General features: G+C 39.7%; 1 protein-coding gene across 1 annotated transcript in view; it reads left to right on the top strand.

Moving 5' to 3' along the window:
• The window catches only part of ALPK3 (alpha kinase 3), a 94,620-nt gene that overhangs the window by 63,959 nt on the left and 18,314 nt on the right, over positions 1-12,347 (top strand). The window contains exons 6-9 of the mRNA XM_083183130.1: positions 355-480; positions 1,889-3,953; positions 7,470-7,617; positions 10,734-10,861. Coding sequence (XP_083039256.1) covers positions 355-480; positions 1,889-3,953; positions 7,470-7,617; positions 10,734-10,861 — 2,467 coding nt within the window. The remainder of the gene's footprint in view (positions 1-354; positions 481-1,888; positions 3,954-7,469; positions 7,618-10,733; positions 10,862-12,347) is intronic.

The raw sequence follows: 12,347 nt of genomic DNA, 5'->3' as shown, positions 1-12,347 counted from the left end.
CTGTCATTTTCCAAACACAGCTGATTGGCTGGAGCGTTATCACCTTCCTCATTAATCTCACTTTATTATGACTTTATCACTTTACTAGGCTTTATACATCTGCCCCTATGTGTGCAGCCAGTGGAGAAACATGTCACCGATGGGTCCATTTCAATGACTGTCTGCAAACCTGATGCTTTCTGACTAGTAAGTCATTGAACATGTGCCGGAAACCTCTGCTCTTTTTAGCATATGAGCAGTAAAGCCCCAACATGCTTCTATATGCACCTGTTAAAAGTATATTTTCTGATTAAATTAGTTTTCACATTTTAAAAATAAAGGATAATATTTAAGTTTTTATGTTTTATTTATTAGGAAAAGACCCGAACAGAGACACTCGAGAAGCTGCAGAACTTGGAAATGGAATATATGGCTTTGCAGAAAGCATACGCACTATTGCAGAAGCAGCTAGAAATCAGCCAGAAGGCAGAGGCTGAGAAGGTAATGCTTAAAGGAAAAATAGAAAAAAAACTAGCATATAATCTATTTTTTTCATTCTGTTTTACAGCTGCTCTAGAACCTTTTTTTTTTCTTTCTGGACTATAATTATTATTGAAAATAATAAACATTTTATTATTTTAAATAATGTACAAATGTACTCAAAGTAGGGGTTAATTATAAATGATAGTACTGAGCTCTTAACTTATTAGCTAGAATAATATACGTTAAATCCAATACGGTCATGACTATCTGCAAAGAGAACTGCATAGTAATTTTAGGTTTCTCTTGAAAAAACAGTGGTATAACAACAGTCCTCACAGAACCTGCAGTAGCTTGGAGGCACTGGGTGGTTTGTGGGTGCTGGGGTACTATGGGGACAGGTGTCCTGGGCTTCCACAATGCTGTTAGTGCAGCAGAGAGGAGCTACTGGCCTGAGGAGCAGCACCATGGGAGAGATGTCCTTCCTAAAGTGGTCACCGCCTCAGGAGAGACAGTTATAAAGGTTGCTAGAGGAGGTGGTGGCCATTTTGTAAGGGACATTTTCAAAATCATGAATGGGGCAGGCACTAATAGTGGCGGGGTTTGGGATACCCTGACAATAAGCAGGGTAGAAACTAAGGACTGGAACAAAATCATATGTGATTATTAATTTGATGTAGTTTGTTATTTACATGTTTAAATAAAATGGTTTTTGGAGCAGTTTTGAATGTTTTTCAATAAAAACTCTTTCTAACTCTTTGGTTGCGATTCTGTATGTTTTGCTAGCAATCAATGTTGACAGTCATTATGTAGACACCATGGGCCAAATGTAATAGGGTGAGAGTTTCAGAAAGTGGGAGATTTTGGGAGAGTTTTCCCCTTTTTTTTTAAGCAGCAATCAGTTACACTGCAAGACCAGGTTGATTTTGCCATGTAATTGATTGCTGCTTTCAAAAAACATGGGAAAACTCTCCCAAAATCTCTCACTTTCTGAAACTCTCACCCTATTACACTTGGCCCCATAATGGTGACCTGTACATTTTATCGGCAAAATGTCAACATTTTCAGAATTTGAAGAATCATGATGCTGATTTGCAGCCTGTTGATACTTACAAATGTCAACATGTTGAAAATGTTGAAAGCCAAAATGTTGACTGGTACATATTATTGATACCCAATTTTAAGCCTTACCCTAAAAACAACCCTTAACATTTTTTTGTCAACAAGTTAATCATGCAGACCATTTAATTGTGTAATTTCCTGTGTTGTCATGTTGATGTCCACATTTTAACCATGTTAACATTATGACTGTCAACGTTTTGATTTTCAGCAGCATGACCACATCCTCATTGATTTTGTGTTGTTCCCTAAATAGGATAGATGTTATGCTGAACAGAGTACTCATCTATATGTATATATATATTTTTAGATACGTGAAGTTTCAGGAGGTACAGAATCACCTGTACAGGAAAAATCTGATACAAATGAAATAAAGGATATGGAAATACAAGAAACCACGGAAGACAATAACTCAGTTAAATGTCCACGCTCACCAATTCCAATATACATGGAGATCGAAGAGTCAACACAAGTAGAAGCAATACCTCTTGTGGACACTGTAAATCAAGGTGGACAACTAGAAACTCTTCAAATAATTGAGGTTATTCCATCAGTTATACCTATGCATTCTCCAGTGTCCTTCCTGGAGACTAGTTCAGGGGAAGCATATGTAAAAGATGTATGTGATAACCAACAAAGGAATGTAATGGATAATGTTGCAACTGAACCTATTGCCGTTTCAAGGGGTACAAAGGATATGGAAAGGGATGAAGTTACGCTTAAGGTTAGGGAGCTTTCTAATGACAGTTTGACAGAAAATGTCATTATTGCAGATATTTTATCCAGTGAAATTGAAATGATGGAGGATGTGAAGGAACAAGAACCAAGTTCAGAAGAAATATATGTTGGTTTGTTGCCTGGGGCAGCAATTACATCACAGGAAGTGAAGGCAATAGTAACAGAAGAAAATGTAGCTAGTGAAGTAATACCCAATGTGGGGACTCAAATACATTGTTTTGATATTTCTGAAAATGTCCTGGAGATTGATCTCACTTGTGACAGTTCATCAAAATTATCATTATCAAGTGAACAAAATCAGTCTGTGGCAACTCTTCTTCGTGATGTGAAAAAAGCACTGGAGTCAGGAGCTACCAGTAATGGGGAAAGTTCCGTAGATTCTAGTCTTGTAGCCTCTCCAATGGCTGTACCATTGGATGAAGATTATAATGAAGCAGAACTAATTCCACCTTTGGCACACAAAGAAGAGACATACAGGCAAGAGCTTGTGACTCTGGAAACTAAAAACACAAATGTAACAGAGAAGCATCCTAAAGCTGAACTTTTTGCAACTTCACAGACTGATAGTCAGAAAAATGTTAAAGACAAAATGGCAAAACCAGAAAAGCAGGATCACAGTTTGGTAACAACGCTGAAGAATTCCTTGTTGACATTGTTACACCTAAAACCAGCAGATGTTGTAGATCATAAGCCAGATGAAAGAGGTAAAAAAGAAATGGGTGATGCCCATCTACAATCACCTGTAGATAGCGATGCACCTGAAATAAATTTAGGTCTGCCAAGTTCCAGGAATAAGTACGAATCTGGCAAAGATAGTGACTCTCCACAGAGCCCAGAGAGTATGCATTCCAGTTCCACATCAGGCAAACTCACCCCAGCTTCTGAGGAAGACATGGTTCAGAATGTGGATTCTTTGCCAACAAGTCCAACCATTCCTAGAAGACTGACTGAATCATTCAAGAAAGAAGACATAATAGCTGAAGTGTCAAGTGCCCCACTGAGTCCAGTAACACCTAAAAGGAGTTCAAAAGGCACACAGGAGGGAGCTATCTTGAGCAAGGAAGAGCTAAGTTTTAGTCCATCAACTTCAAGAAAAATAGCAGCTAAAATAGCATTGGGCACAAAATCTGCTGCTGCCCTATCTGTGCCTTCCATTGTTGTTGGTAGCCTTCCTGCTGAAAACATCCTTGGAAACCTGCATTTTGAGTCTGAAAGAGACAGCAGCCGCAAATGGAAGTCTACTGAAAATTTAGCTCCAATTCCTTCAGCAACTCCAGCAGAACTGGCTTCTGGTGCACGTCGTAAAATATTTCTCTCTAAGTCTAAACAACTGGATGATGAAGAGATTGGAAGCTCAGACTCACTTTCTCCTCCCTCCAGAAAAGAGAGCCCCAATGTGTCTCCAGGAATATCTAGGAAGAATAAGTCACTCTTGGCCACCCAATCTCCACCCGTTGAGAGACGTTCCCCTGGAACAATGCGAAGGTTGGGCATTCTGGAAGTTCCAAAGATCCATGAAGAAGTAGAATCTGGGAAGGATGCAGAATCTGGTTCGCAGGAAACAAAAAAAATGAGTAGTTTGTCTAAAGAAGATGCTCAGCCTACAGAAATGAAAAAAGTCAATGATCCTTACAAAGGTAAGGCACTTAATGAGTTACAGAACAATGGCATTCTAGTTACTACTCTATATCATCAATGATATTAGGGTAGAGCAATAAGTACAAGAATCATAAACAAAATGATTAATTTGCTAGATTCAAATCTAATTCTGAAATCTCCATTTATAAGAACCACGTTAATGGAGAGTTTTAGTTCTAATTTTTCATTTGTTGCTAATGATAGTGTTTGAAAATGACTTTATATTTATTTACATTTTTGTGGATACAGTGCCTATTGATTATACTAATCACCTCAAATAATTGAGAGCTACGGTGATGGATACTTAACTACCAAAACAATTCAGCATTGTTTCAGTGCAGGGAAAGCTCTGAAACACAGATGTCTCTTGGGCCCCTAGCATATGTGTTTCTTACTGTAATTGGTAGCGACATAACTTTACTTTGTTTGTTTGTGTGCATGCATAACCCGAGTTCACATCACACACCGCAGTCGGCATGTGTGAAGAAATCGGTCTTCACAACCCAGCACTCCTTCCAATAGGAAGGAGCGGGACTCCAGGAACCAACAACATCTAAAGATGGCATAAGTGAAATCCCCAAAATTTCAGATTTCAGCGTTTGCTAAATCCGTGACGGATCCCTCTTACAGCGCTGCGGTAAGAAGCCATAGGCTTCTGCAGGCAATCGCCAGCTTTTGCTGGCGATTGCCTCCGCAGCGCTGAGGGAATACGGAGGGGTAACAGAGAATACAGAAATGCGGTAAAAAAGAACAGATAACAGGGTTTTTACCGCATTTCTGCTTTAAAGAATCCCGCCGAAGATTTGCAGCCTGTGTGACTTACCTAGGGCTTGATTCAGGGCTACAACCAAGTCTGTCTTCAGACTAATATCCTGATTTTTAGCAAACACAACTTAACATTGTATTTTCACCTGCAAGTGAGTTGGTGGAACAAGGAGACAGGTGGCTGCTTGTATGTAAGATAAGTGCGCAGTGAGCATGTATGCAGAATTGCAGGGTATCAGAGATAGCATATTCAGAGATTCATTCACCACAGTACTGGACTTTTAGTTCAGAGAATACTTGGTGCTGTTAGATGATCTTATTTGCCCAATTAAGGCACTACTTCTAGTCTCCAGATAACGAAAGGAACCAGAAACAGAAAAAAGACAGTGGGGGAAATTAACTAACAAAAATATGTAAAAAATAGGTCTATTTGTATAAAAAAATATGCTTATTTTATAGGTATTTGTATTTTCTTGCTTCACTGTGACTGACAGTAACTTCCTATTGGATGTTCAATCTGCCAGTCACCAAGGCAGTCCCATTGCTGCTCAGCAGTCCATAAAATCTGAGGATTGCACACGCGCAGTACCTACATTGATAATATGAACGCGCCGGTGCCTGTCATCTGTATTATACAGGAGCCTGGACTGTGATTTCTCTTCCATGGGCTGTTGCTGAAGCAGCCCATAGAAGCTGGCCGCATGCGCAGTACAGAGGTTTGTACTGTGCATGCGCCAGTCCCAGTGCCTGCTATCATAGTACAGTGATCATGTGTTTCTGAACTTACGTAACTCCCCTTCATTTATCAATACTAGAACCAAAGCCGTGGTCCCCCTAGCCCCAGCTCATTTCCATCTAAACACTTCTCTGTAACTACTAGTGCCTATAAAGTGTAAGCTCTCTGCATAGATGTAGACATGTACAGTATCCTCTCCTTATTTCTCTCTATCTGTGCTGGTCCCCAATACTGAATGTCTTGCTGACATTTCACCTTGCATAACTCCTGCAGCTCAAACTCAATCTTTCAACACCTGAGCTAATAATATTCCCTGTAGTCAAAAAAAGGCTAACTGACCTCTCTATCTCTGTTGTACACAAGACTACAATATCAACCAAGGGAAAGAGGTAAATGAAAGAGCCTGAGGCCCTGAGCACTAGTACATTAGCCTCTTAATCAAAGTATATAGGTAGGTTAGCCCATTTGTGACACAATTATTCCACTACAGGTAACGTAATACCATAGTGGTACAAGATATAGCACAAAGGAAAAGTACTCTCTTTGTTTGGGCATTTACCTATTAAATTGTGTGTATAAATGTCTAAAACTTAACTTTTAATCAAAGAGATTTAATCTCTGAGGTACATAACAAATGAAAGCACGTTCACCATAATACAGGACCTTGGGTCATAGGGATAATGTAATTTCCTGTATCTGTCAACTATAAATAAAGATAAGACTCTGGTACACTGGAGATATTAATATCAGAAACAGGAGGCAACGCATATGCAGTATAATATAAATAAAATATATTTATTTCTATATAGCTTGATGTTACTACCCCAATTGGGAACGCTGTTCCCTGGCAAGATATTATTTTAAATACACAGTTTAATCTAAAAGGCATATAGCCGCAAGCACCAATGAGAATGAGTTTTATTTTACTCCATGCAAAGGCACCTTACCCTAGGTCAATGCCACCCTAATCATTATGCAGTGTCCTGTCCCCTGATGCAACTGTCTTTATTTAACACGTACTGTACAAGTTGCTCTATACGAGATCTATGCCTTTCATCCATACCCAAGGACTTTACCTGCACCCGCTGTGGAATCCCCTCCCTAGTACACATCACCATAGCCACCAAGCTTTCAAGCATTACCTGACAACACATACTGTACTTAGTCTACCTTACCAAGTATCAGAACAGTCTTTGTTAGCCGTCCTAGGCTGAATACCACGCTTTGTGTAGTTTATTCAAAAATGTATTCTCCTTTTATAAGGGGTGATGTATCAAGCCTTGGAGAGAAATATAGTGGGGGAGTTAAAGTTGCCCAAAGCAACCAATCAGCTTCTAACTGTCCTTTCTCTGACTATAATCTCATTGGTTGCTTTAGGCATGCACTTCGCTTTATATCACTCCATGGCTTGCTTCATCTTTCCCAAGAGTCAATAAACCCTCTCATCCCCAACTAACATTGTTGTGTGATGGGAATATGTAGTCCCACTGAGAACTTTTTTTTAATCACATTCTGGTTGGACTAATATGCAGTATCGGCCGATTCAGACCTGTTCGGTCAGCCGCCCCACCGACCGAATACCTGCCCCCCACCCCCCGTGCTGCCCAACCGAATACCTGCCCCCCGTGCTGCCCAAATCTCCTTGCTAGCATGTGAGGGGATGTATATGCGAAGTGTATGTGTATGTGCTAAGTGTTCCTCTGCTGCCACCCTCTTCCCTCCCCTGCCAGTGCATTCGCACAGGGGGCTGGACATGCACATATTTGCACATACAAAAGTGAAGACCCCGACTGAATTCGGCCCTGTCTGATTGGGGCTGAATTAGGCCTTATGTGTAACTTATGTAACAAAAGATTTAGATTACAAACTGGCGAACAGGATCAGCTTACTTATTACTATGTCCATTAACACCTTACTTGTTTTTTCTCCAGTTGTAAAGTGCTGCAGAATATAAAAGTCATAAATAGTAATAATAATAATAATAATAATAATACCTCTTTTGTTTTTCTTTAAGCTCCACAGGTTATCCGGAAGATACGGGCAGAACAATTTTCTGATGCATCTGGGAATTTAAAACTCTGGTGCCAGTTCTTCAATATTTTAGCTGACTCAGTCATAACCTGGTACAAAGATGAAGTTCAAGTGGCAAAAGTAAAAAGATGGTAATACTTATAGTCTGCAAGTAGTTTGTGTTTTTGGCAGTAAACACTGAGGGCCTGATTCTGGTTCACTTGCAAAAGTAAATTCTCTCTCTAATGGACAAAACCACGTGCACTGCAGGTGGGGCTGATGTAACATGTGCAGAGAGAGTTACATTTGGGTGAGTTATTTTGTTTCTGTGCAGGGTAAATACTGGCTGCTTTATTTTTACACTGCAATATAGATATCAGTTTGAAGTACACACCACACCCAAATCTAACTCTCTCTGCACATGTTACATCTGCCCCACCTGTAGTGGGCATTGTTTTGTCCATTAGAGTAGGAATCTGCTTTTGTGAGTGAACCAGAATCAGGCCATGAATGTGCTGAACATTAGCATATACAATGACAATAATGCAGTACACTTTGGTTAAGTTATACTTTAGGGCAGTGGTTTCCAACTGTGAGGCTCGTCCATGGGTGCCTCGGGTTGGTAGTCCATGACCAATTCATATTATTTAGGGTTAAAGAGATAAGCAAAACAAAAAATGACTAGTGGCTGCCAATCATAAAACATGTGTACAATCAGAAGAACAAATTTACACCACCACATAAACAAACCTAAGGATGACAGTAAAGGCACCATTTACTTAATTTAATATTGTTAAATGAATTTATCAATAAATTATTTTAACCTAGTGGTGCCATTAAAAAAATTCTGATACGCTAGGGTTCTGTGACTCAAAAAGTTTAGGAACCACTGTTTTAGGGCTATTTCACAACTATGGGTCTGATGCAGCAATAACCGTAAGTCATGTATTGATAAAAATGGGCACCATCCATACAGTATGTTATAGCCGTCAGCTTTATCAGTATGCCCTTTTGTGAACCCTGACCATATTTCTAGACAATTACCTAAAAACATGCATATTACTATTATTATTATTATCCTTTAATTATATGACACCCCAAGGGATCCACAGCGCCCAATCACAGCGTACATAAACGGATAAGCAAAATAGTGACTTACAGTTGAATAAAACAGAGGACAAGTACAGGGTACATAACCATAGCTGCATCAGCAGACGACACTGAAACAAGTATCAGCGTGGCAGAAAATCGCAGGATTTGGTGCCGTCAAAGATTTTTTAAGTAAGAGAAGGAAAAGCATATTAGGGAAGAGGGCCCTGCTCTTGAGAGCTTACATTCTAAAGCATACAGTCTTACATTTCATATATATATATATATATATATATATATTTTTCCATATAATCAACTCGCATAGCCCACAACTGCATTATCACACCCTCATTAATCTTCCAGGTCACTACACTGTTACTCTCAGGCAGCCAGTGTTGGTGTAACAGGCTATGCACATAGATGCATTGATCAGGAGCATGCCCTGTGCTAACAAGATCCTTGCATACAGCTCAGCATCCACCTATGTGGTAGTTTCACACTTAAAAAGTCCTTTTGAGAATACGGCGATATTACCAGCATCATGCCCTGCTCTCACTGACAGAGCTTCATTACTCCCATCATTAATCCCGTTGTATGAAATCAAAAAATGTGAATTTACTAAAGCCTCTAATAATGAAAAGAGGTGATTGTTGTCCATAGCAGCCATTCAGATTATGTATAGCATTTTCCAGGCAGGTTGCGATCAGAAATTGTAGTTGTTCGCTGAATGGCCCCAAGCATGTGCACTTCGAGCCGTACTCATGCACAGTTCATCGATAATCAGCTGCCTTGTGAAATTGCAGGGCTGTGATCAAGTCTGAATAATGCTGGGTACACACCAAAACAATTCGGGCACAATCCCATCAATCTGGATCCAATTCAGACCGATTGGATGCAGATTGGATCAAAATTGTTTGGTTGGATCCGAATTGGATCCGATTCCGATCCTGCCTGCTGCAGGTCGGATCTGTTTAAGATCCATTCATCTGAATACAGATGGGATTGGATTGGGATCTGATCGTATGCAAATAATATGCAAATCGGATTGCCCGATTTGCATACGATTTGCATCCAATCCAAATCGTTTTGGCGTGTACCCAGCATAACCCTCTCAGTCTGTCCAGTCTGAAGCATTATATAAATAAGACAGGTTGAATTGATTTCTTTCAATGTGTAAAATATAGCAACTGCCTTATAAACTGTATGGTCTGGTTGCCTTAACAATGTATCAGCTCTGAGCTGTTTGCTACATAAAGAGATACAGCTCCTTGGGCAGAGGACTTGGAAGGGAGAGGTATGGCACAGGGCTTGATGTTAGAGCAGTGTGTGTTTAAGGGATGAAGAGCATAGATGAAATTGAGATTTGAGATTGAGTGGCTCCGTTTCAGGTTTTGGATGAGGGACTGATACACTGCAGCCCAGTTGTTAGTTTGATGGGCACTAGTTGCACATAATTGGTCACTTCTCCATGAAGCATTTCAATGATAAATAGGATAGAGTAGCCAATTCAGTCTATCACTGTGGTGAGTTCCATAATGAAAGTATATATTTCCATACAAACGTCAGTCAAACCTATGGAGCATGGATTGGTCAATAGGGGTATAAAACCCCTTTGTGGAACACCAGGGCTATATTCCTTGATAGAGACCTCAGTTCGTGGTTGAAAACGCGTTAGAAACTTTGGTGTCTTTATGGGACCTTGATTGGACTTTGGACTTCTTACCTGTGGGCCTTCCTTGGTCGGTGTGCTAAGCGCTCATGAGAACAGGTTTAGGTCATGTTCTCCTTCCAGCCGGGTAATTAGCCAATCTTCTCTCTTGTGATTCCCATGTGTTTGTAATTTTGTTGTGTGAATAAAAAGTAGTATTGCACCATATATATATATTCCATCCAAACTAATGGGGTATGCCTACAGAATCAGGAGGGATCCAATTTGTACTCAGTACAGGAGTGAAGAGTAAAGTTGTACTAGTAAGAGGAACGTATGGTCTAATGCTGTGATATCATTTAGTACGGAGAAGAGGATCGTTCACTTTGATTAAGGAACGTTTTGTTGAAATTAAAGAGCGCTAGTGGAGGAAATTCTCACTCTCTCTTTTTTGTATTTCCATACGTTAGGTCCCATGGTAGAAAGGTGCCAAATAAAAGTTATAGCTATCATTTTTTTTTCTATATTTAGCTCTGGAGATGAAGGACAGGCGGCTCTTGCAATTGTGCAGGCTTCAGTGAAAGACTGTGGTGTTTATCAGAGCACCATCCAGAATGACTATGGGTCCGATTCAACAGATTGCCTTCTGAGCTCAGAAGGTGAGTTTATTTTGAGAACCTCTCTCCATTTTTCACAGCTTTCTTTAATAGTACAACCAAACTTATATGAATTAGAGAAAATTGTATCCATTAAAATTGACTTTTTGACTGTTGACTGTTTAGAGGGTTGAATATTTTTTGAAAGCTTATATATATACTGTACTGTAAGTATAACTGTGACAAATTAAATCAAATTCACAGCATCTTAGTATCTACATTAAAGCACTAGAATATGTATAATGACAAAATACATTACATATGTATATGTATAATGACAAGTTTTATTTTATTTTATTTTCTTATCAACTGGCTAACACGGTACCAAACTTTTTTCTTTTGACTATGTATAATGACAAAATACATTACATGAAGTTGGTTCATTGTTGGCTTGCTGTGCCCCTACCTAGAGGAGTCCTCACTCTACATTATCTAGGACCCATATACGATTACAGACGGAACTTGATACAGCTGTGCATTAAATACTAAGATCCTCAAAGGATCCGACTTTTAGAAGGATATCTGCATTTTCCAAGATCCATATTCAAAGACAGTTGGAACTTGATGCAGCTGTGCACTATATATTAAAGATCCTCAAAGGATCCGCCTTTTTTAGAAGGTTCACATACCGGGAGTGAATATTCTCACTACCCACCAACATACGGAAATTTTGCCCCTGAGGAAGTCGTATCGACGAAACGCGTTGGGTGTATTTCCATGTTTTGTATGAATCATACTACACACAGATGAAAACTACATGTTTTTAATAAATGTTGTATTAAATCGCTAATTGTGAATATCTTACTGGAATTTCCATTGATTCATGGTTATTGGTTATATTCTGGTGGTGGAATTTACGATAGGGGCGCACTCTGTTTCTCTTTCTTCCATTTCTCCCATTTCCCCCACTAACAGGGGGGACTAATAGAGTTGCTGCCCCGACAGATATCAATTAGCGCATTGAAAGGGTATTTCTCTTGTTATAATAGATAATATATACACAACATATGTTAAAAGAAGGTAGGTCCCTAGTTAGTGATCTGATGGTAGGTTAATGGACTCTTATGTCTATTCATAATATTTGTGATGGTTCACCGTCATCTATTCTTGTTACTGAGACCATATTAGCGGTGGTGTTTATAGACAGTATCAAGCTGATCTAGGACATGATTATTAAAACATATATATATCTCGCTGTCATCTGGCTGGCCGTTTCTATCACCTCAACCTGGTCAGAGCGTTTAGCAAAAAGCATAAAGACCCAGGGATTCGTTCATTCCCCGGGGTGCTAGTGTGCCCAATCTATCTATCCTGCGGGCTTCTAGCTGTAATAGTTTAACCTGTCTGTTCCCTCCCCGTTTTAGTGGGGGTATCTGGTCTATGATCATGTACCGGATGGCAGTGACACTATGCTTAGCTTTCGCAAAGTGTCTTGCCACCGGCTGTTCACTCGTTCCCTTGGAGATGGCAGCTTTAATTGCTGACCTAT

The sequence above is a fragment of the Crinia signifera genome, chromosome 4 (genome assembly GCF_055691185.1).
Source record: "Crinia signifera chromosome 4, ASM5569118v1, whole genome shotgun sequence".
Classification (NCBI taxonomy): Eukaryota; Metazoa; Chordata; class Amphibia; order Anura; family Myobatrachidae; genus Crinia; species Crinia signifera.
Note: the sequence above shows the minus strand (reverse complement) of the source record. Positions and strands in the feature narration are given on the sequence as shown.